The 18,050-nt window shown below is 38.6% G+C and overlaps 1 protein-coding gene across 2 annotated transcripts in view; it reads left to right on the top strand.

The window, feature by feature from the left end:
* LOC121367666 (somatomedin-B and thrombospondin type-1 domain-containing protein-like) overlaps window positions 1–18,050 on the top strand; it is an 89,780-nt gene that overhangs the window by 51,599 nt on the left and 20,131 nt on the right. For both annotated transcript variants that reach the window (XM_041491973.1, XM_041491974.1), the window contains exon 2: window positions 9,068–9,283. In XM_041491973.1, the coding sequence (XP_041347907.1) occupies window positions 9,068–9,283 (216 nt within the window). The remainder of the gene's footprint in view (window positions 1–9,067; window positions 9,284–18,050) is intronic.

Genomic DNA, 18,050 nt, shown 5'->3' with positions numbered 1-18,050 from the left:
ATATATATATATATAACTGGGCCAAGAAATAAAGACTAAATTACACAGCCTTTAATCAGTTTTAGTTTCAAAATGATCTGCAATAAACTCAGGGGCAAAAAGCATATTTTTATATGAAATGGCGCTTGATGGAAAAGATTAAACAACTTGTCTGCCAGTGATCAACTTGGTCTATGAAAGACTTGAGATCTGAGTGTTCTCACACCCTCAGCAACCACTTCCCCATCAGTGGACCCACTAGGCTATTTCTTGTTCCATCCAGAGCACCACAACTGGTATATTAAAGGTCGTGGTATGTGCCATCCTGTCTGTGGGATGGTGCATTTAAAAGATCCCTTACTACTAATGGAAAAATGTAGGGTTTTTTCTTTCTAAGACTATGTCGAAATTATCAAATGTTTGACATCCAATATCTGATGATTAGTGATCTAGTGGTGTCGTTAAACAAAACAAACTTCTTCAACAGCCCCTTCCCCATCCCCCATCTTGGATATAGAAGTGCTCTGACCAGGCCTTTGAAAATGACCCAACTGATTCTTTTATTCGGACAGTTCTCATGTAAATCGGGCCTAATTCACAAAGCTCTCTTGGGCTCTACTAAACAACAAATCATCCTCTTTGCAAGACTGTTAGCATTGCACTGCGAGATCACAAAGTTGTGAGAGTTTAGTGAATTAGGCAAGACACAGCCCAGTGGTGAAGTACTCATCTGTTGGTGGGTCCATTGGGCTATTTTTTATACCATTCACTGCTCCACAAGTGCTGTAACAAAGGCCATGGTATGTACTATCCTATTTTTGGAATGCTGCACATAAAAAATTCCTTGCTACTAATAAAAAGGAGTAGCCCATAGAGTGGCGACAGTGGGTTTCCTTTTAAATTATCTTTATAGTCCTAGGTAACCAATGTTTTAGTTACATGAATTAAATTTGCGTAACCTACCGTAATCAGTTATCTCAAAATTGCTTTAAAATATTACAGGATAGGTTATCTGCAAAAAAGTTTGCAAACTTTTAATTTCAGAATGCATAATTTTTCACCACATAACCAACTGACAGTTTGTGTAGATTTTACCGTTGCATAATCTACACATGAACAGAACGGTGTTTCGTGTGAAATATTGTGCTCTGGTGTAATCTCTAAATGGTGTATGTCAGTTTTCAATTATCAGAAACCTGCCTGTGTTGAAAATGAGTGTTCTTGGAAACTACTTGCACTGGATAAACCTTTACCTTGTTTTATTATTCTTACACCGAAATAGCTGTACCAGCTTGGTTCAGTGCCTTCCTGACAACTGATAACTGTTTTAGATTTTGTCTGGCAGGAATTAATTAATTTTTTTTACTTTTAGAAAGTTTTTTTTTCTTTCTGGAGATGCAACAAGTTTATCTGTTAACTCTTCTTTCTCAAGTTGTGATAAATATGACAGGTGAGATATATTGTAGGATGGAGCATTTATCTCTAGGTACATGTACCTGGTTTATCTCTCGCTTTTATTCATGAAAATGCTTTTTTCCCATTCCAATCAGTGACTTATACATCAGCAGTGGCTCAATTATGATGCTTCTTAGATACAAACGAGCCTTTACTTTTTATAAACAAATTGGGGGGGGGGGGGGGGGGGCAACTGCCAAATGTGCAAGCAATTGGTTTCTTTTTTTAGTTCCCCATCGTTGTATGTGTCATGGTGACCCTACTTCGGACACCAGTAGCTTATAGTAATGTGTTGGGTTGACATTTAAACCAACTTTTCTTTCCTTTTGAAGATATTGGAGCACTGTACAGTTTAAGTACAGTATACTTTGTCTACCAGCGTAAGGACAAGAACATCAAACAAACCGGCTGCTTTTAGGAGTAAATAATGGGACAGATTCAATCCTTTGTGTCATAACTAGAGCCTGCATGTTGGGTTAATCAGAATTCTTATAAGACTGCCCCCTGGCAGATTTATGGTTTTATGGATATATGTTGTATGATGTATGTTACTGTAAATGTTAATCAGTCTGACATGGGTATAGAAAAATGTCATAACAGGAGGTACTGATAGATATTTTGTCAACTTGCTCAGCCCTTGAGTGTGGACATAGGTCATTCTGGTACTTTGGTGGGTATATGTAAACATGGGGCATTTTTATAAGTTGATACATTTATACCTTTTTTATGACAGCCAATGGCCATGTATATTTAGTGCTGGCAGCATCCATCCATCAGTCTGTTAATTGTCCATCCATCCATCCATCCATCTGTCCGTCCGTCGGTCCATCCATCGGTCCATCTATCCAATCCATCCATCCATCCCTCCCTCCATCCATCCATCCATCCATCCATCCCTCCATCCCTCCATCCATCCATCCATCCATCCAATCCATCCATCCCATCCATCCATCCATCCATCCATCCATCCCTCCATCCATCCATCCATCCAATCCATCCATCCATCCATCCATCCATCCATCCATCCCTCCATCCATCCATCCATCCAATCCATCCAATCCGTCCATCCAGTCCATCTATCCATCTATCCACCCACCCAATCCAATCCAGTCCAATCCAGTCCAGTCCAGTCCAGTCCCCAGTCCAGTCCAGTCCAGTCCAGTCCAGTCCAGTCCAGTCCAGTCCCCAGTCCCCAGTCCCCAGTCCCCATCCCCATCCCCATCCCCATTCCCATTCCCATTCCCATTCCCACCCCCACCCACATCCCCATATTTGTATGACAAAGTTTTAAAAACTTAATTCTATTTATTATTTAGAAACATTGACCATAGCTGTGTTATATATTTCCACCTAATACTGGTTGTTGCCATTAAATTGCAACTTCTTATTTAAATGATCAGCTCTGTCAAATCCAGCGCAGGAGGGTCCCAGGCGAGTTGGATATAAAAGGAGAAGGAGATTAGCTGTGCAATGCTTTTTTTCTGTAGTAATTGGTTCCCTAAATGTACTGGTGTTTTGTGTCACTGGAATTTAAAAAAAAACTGTTATGTGGGAAAACAGTTATACATGTGTCATACCTAATCTCTGAATGACCTTTAGACTTGAAATACATGCTGACTGACATATGACATCAAATTGATTGTTTATGGAGATAATCGGTGTTCACTGCATTGCTGGGATTGTTTTCAAATTGGTGGGGACACTGAGTCACATAGTATGCATACTTTTGATGCAGTTCACAAATGTCTGTAGGGTCAAGTACATTATAACTCTCACATCCTTATTTCTGCAGTGTGCTTGTCATCAAGATTTGTTGTGGAAAAAAAGAAAGAAAGAAACATTTTATTTAATGATGCACTCAACACATTTTATTTACGGTTATATGGCGTCAGACATATGGTTAAGGCTCACACAGATTTTGAGAGGAAACCCGCTGTCGCCACTACATGGGCTACTCTTTCCGATTAGCAGCAAGGGATCTTTTATTTGCGCTTCCCACAGGCAGAATAGCACAAACCATGGCCTTTGTTGAACCAGTTATGGATCACTGGTCGGTGCAAATGGTTTACACCTACCCATTGAGCCTTGCGGAGCATGTTGAGGAATTAATTTTTTTTTTTTTTTAATGACACCATTAGAACACGTCGATTTATTAATCATTGGTTATCGGATGTCAAACATTTGGTAATTTCGACATATAGTCTTTCCATTAGTAGCAAGGGACATTTATATGCACCATCCCACAGACAGGATAACACATACCATGGCCTTTGATAGACCAGTCATGGTGCACTGGATGGTCATGATTTGTTGGAGTCTGCAGCTAATGCATGAAAGTTTACAAGAAATAAGTAAATCACGTTCATAGCAAGTTCCACACAGAACCGGCAACATACCAAACTAGATTTTTTTAAATTGTTTATTTAAAAAAAGAAGAAGATTAATTAATTGATTTTAATAGTTCAGGCATGTGTCCATTTATTATATGAGCCACCTATAACTGTATACAGGTCCATAGGAAGAAAATGTAAATTTTTGTCATGCTCTATATTAAAAAAATATAAATATCCGGTTTCTGCCCCCTCCCCCCCACCCACCCCCCATTAGACATGGTAGCCCCTCTCATTAGAGATTGTGCTACCCCCACCAGATATAATTCCTACAGGCCTGATATATGGATAACCAAGTTATTAAAATAATACATGTGTATGTATAGGTAAAAAGTATAATGGATTATTTCATAATGTGGACTCATAAGTGTAAATCAGATGATATAATAGATGGAATAGTACAGTAGTTAACTTAGTCATATTAAGTTCATTATTCAGTAAGCCTCCAGCAAATCCCTGAAATAGTAAGTCTACAAGTTCAGTTGGCCTATTACTGTGCCTCCCCTCCCATCCCCTTCCTCCCCTTACCTATCCCCCTCCCTCCCATCCACCCCAAAGTGTCCATGGATGGCCACGATAATGGCACATTGTTTGAAGTGTATGTTCGATGTTTGTGCCAAAATGTTTTGTTGTTTTTGGGGCTAAGAGTTTTTGTTTACCCCTTTATTATAATCAATCAGCGATTCACATTTTAACATTGCTCAAGTGAGGACACTTTTATGGTTGTGTTAGCCATGGATGTTCAATATTTGTGGCAAGAGCTTTTGTTGCTGGAGCTAAGAGTTTTTGTTTACTCCTTTATTATAATCAATCAGCAATTCTCATTTTAACATTGCTCAAGTGCAGACATTTTTGTGGTTGTGTTGGCCATGTGTGTGTGGTTTACTGCTGTTTGAACTCGATGCTGCAGCCTATGAAGAATAGCAGCTCGCTTGTTTACCTGGCGTGTGAAGGCAAATGATTGCCTCAAGGAATGATGGGTATTTCCTGATGGTTTCCCCCAGTGAGCTTGAACTTCCTGACCTGTACAAAGATTTCTTCTAACAGTGGCTGTAACTGGTAGCTTTCCTTTTTCATACAATGTCCCCTCGATCTCTCCCTAAATCGTTCTGTCTCCAGGAAATATTACGTATGCTAATGCATTGTACAATATCATGTGAAGCACTCACTTCATGTGTGGTCGGTCTGAGATCGATCATAGCCATTGGGCTATTTCTCGTTCCAGCCATTGCACCATGACTGGTATATCAAAGGCCATGGTATGTGCTATCCTGTCTTTGGGATGGTGCATATAAAAGATCCTTTGCTACTAATAAATAAAATGTAGTGGGTTTCCTCTCTAAGACTATGTGACAATCTGACATCCAATAGCTGATGATTAATAAATCAATGTGCTCTAGTGGTGTAGTTAAACAAAACAAACTTTCCTTTGGTACAATATCACAGGCATGGGAATATGCCAGCAACTGGAAGGGCTAGTAATATATTCATTTGCCTTACTGGGGGTGGAGTGGCGGTGAATGGTGAGTAATACATTAATTTGCCTTCCAGTGGGGGGGGGGGGGGGGAGGGCAGTGTATTATCTTCAGAGCCCCCAGTGGCCACCCCCCCCCCCCCCCACCCACCCCGCTTCTTATGTCTGTGAGTACTTAATACATACAACTACACCTGCCCATTGAGTTGTAAAAAATTACTCCAAGAGAGTGGGGTGAGGCGTAGCCCAGTGGTAAAGCATTCGCTTGATGCACGGTCGGTTTGGGATCAATCCCCATCAGTGGGCCCATTGCGCTATTTCTTGCTTCAGCCAGTGCACTACGACTGGTACATCAAAGGCTGTGGTATGTGCTCTCCTGTCTATGGGATGGTGCATATAAAAGATCCATTGTTGTTTATCAAAAAGATTAGCCTATGAAGTGGCGACAGCGGGTTTCCTTCCTCAGTATCAGTGTGGTCTTTAACCATATGTCTGACGCCATATAACCATAAATAAAATGTGTTGAGTGCGTTGTTAAATAAAACATTTCCTTCCTACTCCAAAAGCATGGGAGCCAGTACCAGGATTTGAACCTCACACTTATCAGCCTTATGAGTGAAACAAGTGTGCTGGTGAGGGGAATTGATTCTACACATGTACATACAGCCCACTGTGTCTTGGCCAGAGCTCTACCACAGAACTGGGTTTTCTAAGTGCTTTCCAAATAAACTTACTGCTTTGGCATTCATGTTTGCCATTCTGTGTATTTTATGCAAGACAACTGTTTGTGCCAACGCCAAACATTTCAGCTGTAGGCATAAATATGACCACATGTAATGATTAAAACTTGTTTTAAACTTCATAACCTGAAACTTCTGAGTTGGAGGTAACACTTGGTGACCTATGGTTTGTGATAACATGGATGTCTATCTGCTGTTGGAATACCTAAATGGTACTCCCAATCCAAGAGTGTAGTTTGACCTATATCCATGCCTCTTTAGAGCAGCTGGCAGGAAATGGAATGGATATTTAATGTGTGGCATCACCATTATTTAAAGTGCCACAGCCAGACTTTTAGAGGAACGGGATTTCTTAATAATATAGTTCACAAGAACTTATGCCAATAATGGAACATCCATATAATTGTTAAAATGCACAATAATGTTATCCATGATCTGAACTTCAGAATAGGTTTTGCCACTAAGGGAACATCCATATAATAAATTGTTAAAATGCACAATGTTATTCATGATTGAAAATATGATTTGTGTCTTGTAACAACATAAAAAATAAAAAGATAAAAAAACTTTTTGCATATAAACATTCCACATATGGAACTGAATGCAAAACATATGCACAAACAAGACACATACAAACATCATACTATTCTAATGACTAAATAAGGACTAATTATGGGCAATACATGTATAATCTTGAACAAACTTGTATACCGCACCAGCACAGGATGGATTTTGGTTCTGCATCTTGAATATAAATTTTCTTGCCGACTCATACTTATAAATAGATAATTATGGAAAGTTAGATAATTTGACATGTTGAGTATTATATGTATGTATTTTGTACATGTATGTATTTATGTATTTTACAAATGAACCTTAATTTTCTTATCCATGGTTTGCATAAGAGTACAAGGCAGGGGGGACAACTGCCCCTCTAGTGCTGGAGAAAAACTTCAAATGTGGACAAAAATTATAGAGATATTCAGGAAAAATGTGCTAACCTGAGACCTTTTTACCATGTATTTCCATCATTCTACTCTCAAAATTAGTTGAAATCCATGTAAAAATGCGTAGTGATTCATTTGCAACCCTATACAGCTGTTTGGTAATAATGCTAATATGAATAAATGTTGTTGCCCAGATTTGGGCAGTTTCATATAATTCAGGCAAAAACCAGCCATCCAAAATGGGACCCCGTGCGCCTATGATGGTTTGGTATAAACAGGGCTATAGATGGCTAAGTACTCTGTATGATACCATGAATGTTGAATGCACGCTGTGGCATATACAGAGTTTGGTAAAATTAATCAACTCTACACATTAGGTCGCTGTAGGATTTGGCAAGCTTGCAGCAGTGATCACTTTTTGTTTTATACTCAGCTACATTCCGGTAATACTTTATGACACTCCGCACATACACAGGCATTCATTTAATGTTAGTCCAAAGTAGGCCTCACAATAACAAAGTAATTACTTTGTAATTTTTTAAAGTAGGAAGTTATACATGTAGCTCCACAAAAACAAAGTAATTAATAAGTAAAAATAAACATGGATGTCACAATACAGAAGAAGCTCCAGGATTTTTCTTGGGATGGGGTCCAACTCAAACACCGAGTTATAATTGCTAAGACACACAGCAGATGATAACTAACAATGTTCAGCTGTGTCGTTAAACAGTTATTCCTTTCTCGGTTTCTTATACCATTATATTAAAGTAGGTCACTATGACCAGTATAAACAGTTTAGTCAATGCTGGTTAACTAACAGCTCATAATTTGTTACTTAAATACACTGGTGAGCAAATAATGTGAATAAAATTAATTTTATTTGACTTTTGTGCTTGGTGTATCCAGTTACGGTTCAAGCTCACTGTTATGGGCACACACCTCGGTAAATCAGTTGTTTGAACTGTGCGTCCAGGACAGTGGGGTAATGGTTAGTTCTCAGTGAAAGAGTAAACATAATGACATCAAACCTTCCCAGTAAGCACCCAGTCTATGTAGAGCCATTACATCCCTCACCCTAGTGGTGGTCTAGGTGTGAGCCAGACCCCCCCCCCCCCCCCCCCAGTAAGCACTTAGTCTAGGTAGGAGCCCATACCACCCACAATCCCAGTGAGCCCCCAGACTCACTGAGAGCCAGTACCCAGTATCAGAATTTAGAACAGTTAAATATAATCAGGGGTGTAGGCTGGAGGGGTTCGGGGGTTCGGACAAATCCCCCCGCTCAAGCAAATAGTCCGCTTTCAGAACTAAACCATACAGCTTTATACACATGGAGTTTCTGGTGGTGCAAAACAAAATGGAAAAAGGGTCCACTTGGTTCATATTCAAAACCACCCCCAAGGTTCAGATCAAGCTACGCCCCTGATAATCCTAATATATCATGGTCCTAAATGTAATTTAATCTAACTTGATACATACAAGACTGGACTGTCTCACAGAAGGTTTCTGGTTCGAATCCTCTTGATATGCGTTGATATGTGTTGATATGTGTTGATATGCGTTGATATGTGTTGTGTTACTTTATCATGGTAGGCCTACATTGTAATTAATAAATTGTTCTTGATATGTGTTGTGTTACTTTATCATGGTAGGCCTACATTGTAATTAATAAATTGTTCTTGATATGTGTTGTGTTACTTTATCATGGTAGGCCTACATTGTAATTAATAAATTGTTCTTGATATGTGTTGTGTTACTTTATCATGGTAGGCCTACATTGTAATTAATAAATTGTTCTTGATATGCGTTGATATGTGTTGTGTTACTTTATCATGGTAGGCCTACATTGTAATTAATAAATTGTTCTTGATATGCGTTGATATGTGTTGTGTTACTTTATCATGGTAGGCCTACATTGTAATTAATAAATTGTTCTTGATATGCATTGATATGTGTTGTGTTACTTTATCATGGTAGGCCTACATTGTAATTAATAAATTGTTCTTGATATGCGTTGATATGTGTTGTGTTACTTTATCATGGTAGGCCTACATTGTAATTAATAAATTGTTCTTGTTTTTGCAGCTCAAAATTGTAAAGTGACTGAGTGGGCCGGCTGGGAGGAGTGTGATAATCCTTGCGGTATCGGCAGTCGGCGTCGGATCAGAAAAGTCGAGACTTTCCCCGAGAACGGCGGGAAGCACTGCCCTGTTTTAAAACAGCGTCAGGCGTGCGTCGGGGACGGGTTAAGTGAAGAATGCTTGCAGCAGGATTTGGAATTCCAAGGGGAAGAACTCCGGGGTAAGTCGATAATGTAATCTGTGGCATGTTCAGGAGGCAGAGCAATCGTAAACAGTTTGACTCGTACCATCGTCTGCTATCACATCACATTCATCTAATGATAGGTGCAAAAACCAGTCTAGCAAGCAACTGCGATAGCTCATCCCTCCTAAACACAGGGGGCAAGTGGTCGGTCTGGGATTGATCCCCATCAGTGGGCCCATTGGGCTATTTCTTGTCACAGCCAGTGCACCACGACTTATATATCAAAGGCTGTGGTATGTGCTATCCTGTCTGTAGGATGGTGCATATAAAAGATGCCTTGCTGCTAATCGGAAAGAGTAGGCCATGAAGTGGTGACAGCGGGTTTCCCATCTCAATATCTGTGTGGTCCTTAACCATGTGTCTGACGCCATATAACTGTAATTAAAATGTGTTGAGTGCGTTGTTGAATAAAACATTGCCTTCCCTCCTGAAGAGGTGACTGTTTTCTGCAGTGATGTTTGTGGTTAGAGGTTGAATCAGTTAGTGACACAACTTGAATATTTTTACATGACTGTTGTTATCTAATAGCTTTATATTGAAATTGCTTTTAAAATATAGACATGCAACTGATTTTTATATTCATATATTAAATCCAAAATGAAAGCACGTTTGGGATATGATGCACTTAGAAATGTGATAGTCTAATATCTTAAAATGTACTATTAAGCGAAACTGGACATGTTTTAAATTGAGATGTATGATAAATAGACAAGCACACTATTTATTCAGTATAAAGGCCATACGCTCATAATTTTTATGCTAAATAATATCTAATGGACATGAGTATAGTATTCCAATTCTTATGTATTATCAATAACCTAGTTTAAAGAAATTTAAGTGCCTTTTCTATCTGAAATTTAGGTCGCTTATGCTTGCACAGTTTAACTTGGATAGAAATCAGTTTCAGTAATGTTAATGTCAGTGATTAGTTTGGCTTTTTCATCTAGATTATCATAATAGAGCAGACAGTCAGATGTCTTCAACTATATCCATCATATGTTGAATGTCGCCATGTGATATGATAAATCTCACACAATGTTCTCTCAAATGAGTTACCGGCCTCGGTGGTGTCGTGGTTTACAGGTCTACAGGCTGGTAGGTACTGGGTTCAGATCCCAGTCGAGGCATGGGATTTTTAATCCAGATACCGACTCCAAACTCTGAGTGAGTGCTCCGCAAGGCTCAATGGGTAGGTGTAAACCACTTGCACCAACCAGTGATCCATAACTGGTTCAACAAAGGCCATGGTTTGTGCTACCCTGCCTGTGGGAAAGCACAAATAAAAGATCCCTTGCTTCTAATCGGAAAGAGTAGCCCATGAGTGGCGACAGCAGGTTTCCTCTCAAAATCTGTGTGGTCATTAACCATATGTCTGATGCCATATAACTGTAAATAAAATGTGTTGAGTGCGTCGTTAAATAAAACATTTCTTTCTTTCTCAAATGAGTGTGTAAGAAATAATTGTTATTTTCATTTCTATGTTGTTAACTGTTTATTATTGTGTTGATATATCTCACACATAAGTCTTAAACATTCAAATTTTATGTATAGTCACACAGTGCGCACAATCAATATTAAATTTTTTTTTGATATCTAGGAAATGGAACTATTTAAATTGTCGTGAACCCACCAGGCACCTTATCATGGCTGGGATAGGATTTAGCTCAGTCGGTTGAGTGCTCGCCTGAGGTGCTTGCGTTACAGGATTGAACCACCTCAGTGGATCCATTCAACTGATTGGTTTTTTTTGCGTTTCAACCAGCGCACCACAACTGGTCAAAGGCAGTGGTATGTGCTTTCCTGTCTGTAGGAAAGTGCATATAAAAGATCCCTTGCTACTAATGGAAAAAATGTAACAGGTTTCCTCTCTAAGATTCTAGAGTTACCAAATGTTTGACATCCAGTAGCCAATGATTGATTAATCACTGTACTCTAGTGGTGTTGTTAAACAAAATAAACTAACACACATGGTCATTCATTTAGGCTACACCAATACCTCAGTCTTTGTAGGTCATGTAATCGTGGTGTACGATCCACTGGGTTAAATGTCTTGGTGTCAGGTTTCTGTCTAAAGCTAGCAGGTGAAGAACCAATCTGCTGGTATAATCAGAATGTCCAACAAGCCCCACACTGTAACTCAGTCATTTCCACAACTGTTGGAGTTTACATACACTTGATGCTTTTAATAGCTTCAATGTATTCTTAGTGGTTCACATTGTCCAAAAACCCCATCCAACCAGATTTTAAAAAGACCCCCAAAAAATATTAAAAAATAAGACAAATAAAAAAGGACTCCCCCCATCCCCAAAAAGAGACAAAAAACAACAATAATATAAAATCACACCACAGTTTCTTAACCATCACAAGTGCATTAAAAAATATATTTCTGATTAATAGTTATATATTTATCTAGTTTGTTTTCTGCTGGATACAGTGTAGGCCTACATGTATTTAAAAGTTTGGCTTGTTTAACGACACAACTAGAGCACATTGACTTACTAATCATTGGCTAGTAGATGTCAAACATTTGGTAATTTTGACATATAGTCTTGGAGAGGAAACCTGCTACATTTTTAGGCTGTGGCATGTGCTATCCTGTCTATGGGATGGTGCATATAAAAAAACCTTGCTGCTAATTGAAAAGAGTAGCTCATGAAGTGGCAACAGCGGGTTTCCTCTCAATATCTGTGTGGTCCTTAACCATATGTCCAATGCCATATAACCGGCCTCGGTGGCGTCATGGTTAGGCCATCGGTCTACAGGCTGGTAGGTACTGGGTTCGGATCCCAGTCGAGGCATGGGATTTTTAATCCAGATACTGACTCCAAACCCTGAGTGAGTGCTCCACAAGGCTCAGTGGGTAGGTGTAAACCACTTGCACTGACCACTGATCCATAACTGGTTCAACAAAGGCCATGGTTTGTGCTGTCCTGCCTGTGGGAAGTGCAAATAAAAGATCCCTTGCTGTCTGCTGTAAAAGAGTAGCCTATGTGGCGACAACGAATTTCCTCTAAAAAACAGTGTCCGAATGACAATATGTTTGACGTCCAATAACTGATGATAAGATAAAAAATCAATGTGCTCTAGTGGCGTTGTTAAATAAAACAAACTTTATTTTATAACTGTAAATAAAATGTGTTGAGAGCATTGTTAAATAAACCATTTCCTTGAAACGTATCAGTAACTGGGGTGGGTGGGTGGTATCCAGCTCAGCAGGTAAGAGACATCACCCGAGTAGTTGCATCACAGGATCAAACCACGTTAATGCACCTATTCTTGGGCTTTTTCTCATCCCAACCAGTGCTCCACAACTGCTATATCAAAGGTTGAGGTATGTGCTGTCCTGTCTTTGGGGGAACATGTTTATAAAAGCTCCCTTGCTGCTAATGAAAAAATGTAGCAAGTTTCCTCTGAAGACTAGAAATCAAAATTACCAAATGTTTGACATCTAATATCCAATGATTAGTAAATATGTACTCTAGTGGTGTTATTAAACAAAACAACCTTTAACTTTTATTGATACTTGTGACACTCGCCACGTACAGGCTATGATTATTTCTCTGCGGCTGGCCGTATGCATTATGCAGACACACGCATCACACATGCATCCAGTCTAGATGCTTTGTTTGAAACTACTGGTAATGTATTTTTTAGCCAGACCACATGCATGCGCTACATCCAGTCTATATAAGCCATAAAGCAGCATTCTTGAATCACATTATATAGGCACACAAATACATTAAATCATTTTTATTTTAGTATATATTTTTTTAATCCTTCCGTTTGTATTTACACCATTTATCTGAAATAAATAGTTTGATGTTTTGTTCCTGGATCAGCATTCAACATTTAACACCGGCCTCGGTGGCGTAGTGGTTAGGCCATCGGTCTACAGGCTGGTAGGTACTGGGTTCGGATCCCAGTCGAGGCATGGGATTTTTTATCCAGATACCGACTGCAAACCCTGAGTGAGTGCTCCACAAGGCTCAATGGGTAGGTGTAAACCACTTGCACTGACCAGTGATCCATAACTGGTTCAACAAAGGCCATGGTTTGTGCTATCCTGCCTGTGGGAAGCTCAAATAAATGATCCCTTGCTGCTAATCGGAAAGAGTAGCCCATGTAGTGGTGGCAGCAGGTTTCTTCTCCAAAACTGTGTGGTCCTTAACCATATGTCTGATGCCATATAACCGTAAATAAAATGTATTGAGTGCGTCGTTGAATAATACATTTCTTTCTTTCAACATTTAACAGCACTCAGTGTGCTCTAGTGGTGGTGTTAAACAAACCAACTTTAACGTTTTCTGGATGGCAGTGATACTAAATAAAAAAACATGTGCAGGCTTAAAAAAGAAATAATCTAAATCTTTATAAACATAAATTACGTCATCTTTATTTTTAATCATATTTGAATGCTTTAGTTGGATTTACAGTCTTTGTATCTGAACTAAATTGCTAGATGGTCTGGTCCCGGATAGCCATGTTAGATTACTCTCTCTCTCTCTCTCTCTGATATGATAAGATTATACAAGTGAAAGACGAAAACAACTTATCTAAATAGCGTGAACGCTGAGTAAACTGGAATGATTCCAGCAAATTCACAGCTGCTTCTTTGAGATTAGTCTAGCAAGAGTAATTGTGCCTACATACAGCATCGTGAACAAGAGAGACATACATGTATATCTCGGAACAAATTTAGAATGTGCTGTGCTTAGCAGAAATGGTTTACAGTTTGATGGTTGATGTCGTATTGAGTATGGGCCCCAAACTTCAATGGATCTCAATTAGTAGTTTGCAAATGCTTTTAACCACTACAAAAAATAAAGATGAATTCTTAAATCTGCAAATGCCATATTTTGCTATTTTTACATGTATTTTCACATGTATTTTCATAAATAATTTCAAATGAATTGATCTAATATATAATCTTTGCATAATTAACTCAAGAATATAAAAATTGTGATGTGTTGTCACTCGGAATTAAAAGTGGGTTTTTAAAATAATTTGTGGCAAGAAATATAATGTACATAGAAACATTTTGTATCCATTAGATGTTAGTTCTTTGTCAGTATGGATGTGCAATTCAGAATCAAATTGTAACATTATATACTAACTTGTCAGTTGCCCTTCCTGGATTCTGCAATAATATAAATTAAAAAAAATATACCTTAAAAATTGAAGCTTGTATAGATGTTTTCAAAGTAATCCTAAATGTTCTGTCAAGAGAAAATCAATTTATTTACCAAGAAAACAAAAGTATACCATTTTACTACTTTCACACACTTTTTACTGAAATTACTCTCTACACATTACTTACAATGTCTAACTTAGCAATGTCAACAAAATCACTGTGCTTCTGGTTATCCTGGAGTTTGTTGTGGCTCCAAATGCATTTTTTTTTTTTAAACAGAAAAGGTATGTACTTTGGGAGCTAATATCGGTGACTAACCATTTTCAGTCTGAATTTTTTTCAAGTTATTACAAAATAAATATATCTTAGTACAAAAGTTTATTTTTGAACTTTATTGTCTTGCTTTTATGCAGTAAAAATGTGAGATACAGGTATTACTTTTCGAACAACGATAGTAGTGGTGTCGGTGGAGACTTTGTTAACTTGTATGTTAAAGTTTCACATTTAAATCTGTTTCTTACAAACTATAAGTTTAAGTCTATAAATCTAAGATCTATAAAACTTAGTTTATACAGTGAAACCTGTGTAAACTGGACCCTGAACAAACCTGAATCCTGTCAAAACCGGCCAAGTTTCATGATCTCAAATTGTCTAAATTCTAAAAAGGCGACTCTATAATAAACACCAGATTCTGTCTAAATCGGATACATACATGTATTAGAGGTCTAGTTTAAACAGGATTCACTGTAGCTGCACTTATGGAGGTTCATCACAGTGCCCTGAAAAAGTTTATAATAGGGAGACATTTTACTCTGTGAAATTCTTGTATTGTATTGAAGATAGCCATATAAGGTGCTATTTTTCTGGAAGAATAATGCTTACGACATGTCATAAATGAATTTATGCAAACAGAATGTCTTGTGAATAGAGTAATACTGTGAAAATATTTATGGATCATTCAACCACTTGAGATGTTGATAATCGCAGGTTACTGGATACATGGCTATCTGCATGTATCATCACTGGTATGACCATAACATGTATGGTATCATCAACTTGGAACAACTACCAGTGTTTATCTTGAAATTGTTTCCATACAAAGACATTGTTTACTTACATGTCACAGTGTTGGTATAGCATCGTGTTACAAATACGTTTGTCCATTTTTCGGTCATTCTATCAAAATGGGTAAACTTTGAGCAGTGGGGTGATAAACATGGCCACATTCTGGTATTCATGTTGTCATGCATTGAGTAGCCTTTAAACCAAGTCGTTGAGATGTTAACACGAATTGTGAAACCTAATGACAGTTTAATCTGTGATGTAAACAAAATTAAAACTGGGGGGACCCCCCCCCCCCCCCGAAAACTGTCAAAGAAAATAAGCTTTTCACATCAGTTGTGACACTTGATGACAATTAATCTTTGCTGCAAACAAAATTAAAATGTTAAAAAAAAAAATACAGTTTAAAAAATAACCTTTTAAACTAGATGACTAAGATTTTAACATGGACCTGTAAAACGTGATAAGTTTAATCTCCAATATAAAAGTTAAAACTGCAATATCAAGTATTTCTTATAATTTAACTATTTAAAATAATCCATCCACATTAATTTTCATTGTGTGACACACCATGTTTCTTGTTATATCTATTGGGTATACTTGTATACTTGCTTATCTATGTCATAATTTTCAACCTTTTCACGAGCGTACAAACCGTATGCTTTTGACCACCCCCCTCGCCCCCCTAAAAGTGTACATCCCAAAATGAAAAATGTTGATTGACATTTTTCATTTTCAAAAAAAGTGTATGCTGACCCCTTAACCCCCTCCACCCCCCCCCCCCCACCGCGTACGGTTTGTACGCTCGTGAAAATGTTGAAAATTATGAAGTTGGACACTATACAACTGTATTAGAACTAAAGAATTACAATCATGATGACATACAGTTGAATCCCATTGGCTCGGACCCTGTTGGTGCTCGAAAAAGTGTTAGACCCATCGGGTAGTTCAACCCAACCATTCGGTCAACATTATGTAAGTGTTACTCAGGACTATGTTTTTAATTTGAGCGTTGGACCCTTCCGAGTTCTACCCACCAATTCTACTGTACTTGTATGAAGACAGGTGATGATAAACATTGCCATTTTGTGTCTGCTACAATGACATAATGGACTGAGCTTTTTGATGATGTCAAACTAATAGTAACACACAGCGCACTATCACATCGACAACATAATTAAGTTGACGGCTTGTAGTCAGCCAGCCAACATTGATAAAAGGGCCTGGAAAATGTTTGGATGGCATTTCTTTGTTACAATCAATCTGACTACACAGATATGTTCTATATAGTCTCCACATCAATGTCCAGATGGATGCCAGTTGATAAATTGCCTAATTTAGCCATGAATCAACATTCAAAATGGCCGCCATATGCATTTGAATGAACAATTCTGAGAACAAGTAACATATCGCAATTCATGAATATAATTGGCTTTGGCCTGTTTCATTGCATATAAATACAATATAAACATGTCAATGGCAAAGAGAATTCTGCATACAACACGTTTAACAAAAATTCAAGATGGCTGTCATTAAATTCCAGATACATACATGATACTTCAAGCTGAAGTGACCAGAAAGTCTTGGATTCATATACAATATAAACGTGTCAAACGCTATGAGAATTCTGCACACAGCACGTTTAATACAAAAATTCAAGATGGCTGCCATTAAAGTCCAGATACATACATGATACTTCAAGCTGAAGTGACCAGAAAGTCTTGGATTCAGCTATTTGCCATAGGATTACAACACTGTTCTGCATTACATCCACATGTAGGTGTGCAGATTTGTTGTGCTTTACTGCATTTACAGGCAGCAGATCTGCACTTTGTTTGGCAATTGCATGCCACCAATTCAAGACACATAGTCGGTACTGCAGGGAGGGTTGTCCAGACTACCTCGATTCCTATGTCAGCCAGTTTCCACCCTCCAGATGTCTAGGGTAGCCCAGTTGTTGATGCAATGTTCTGCCTGTCAGCGTTCAACCACACCTTGGTTTGATAGTTAGCTCTGGCATAGTGTAAGTTGAGGGCATCCTTCGTGGGTGGAAGATTACCCATATCCTTCTTTCCTTTCTGGAACATGTCATGCCTTGCTTTGTTTATGCCACCATGTGGGTCAGGTGCAGAGTACAGAAGACAAATGAACTCCTCAACTGCCTGTAGTGGACCATCACGACCAACTCCTTCCAACAGGTGTGGATGCTCGCTGTATACTTTCCAACAGGTGTGGATGCTCGCTGTATACTTTCCAACAGGTGTGGATGCTCGCTGTATACTTTCCAACAGGTGTGGATGCTCGCTGTATACTTTCCAACAGGTGTGGATGCTCGCTGTATACTTTCCAACAGGTGTGGATGTTCGCTGTATACTTTCCAACAGGTGTGGATGCTCGCTGTATACTTTCCAACAGGACTTTTTACCAAAACCCGTGAATGAGGATGTTGTGTCTGAACCTGTCAGTGCGTGGAATCCATGTAGGTTGTTCTTGACAGGCTGCGGTAGCTTCTGTGAGATTTCATGAACTGGATAGATGTGTCGATCTCTA

This window comes from Gigantopelta aegis, chromosome 3, assembly GCF_016097555.1.
Source record: "Gigantopelta aegis isolate Gae_Host chromosome 3, Gae_host_genome, whole genome shotgun sequence".
In the NCBI taxonomy this organism is placed as follows: Eukaryota; Metazoa; Mollusca; class Gastropoda; order Neomphalida; family Peltospiridae; genus Gigantopelta; species Gigantopelta aegis.
Note: the sequence above shows the minus strand (reverse complement) of the source record. Positions and strands in the feature narration are given on the sequence as shown.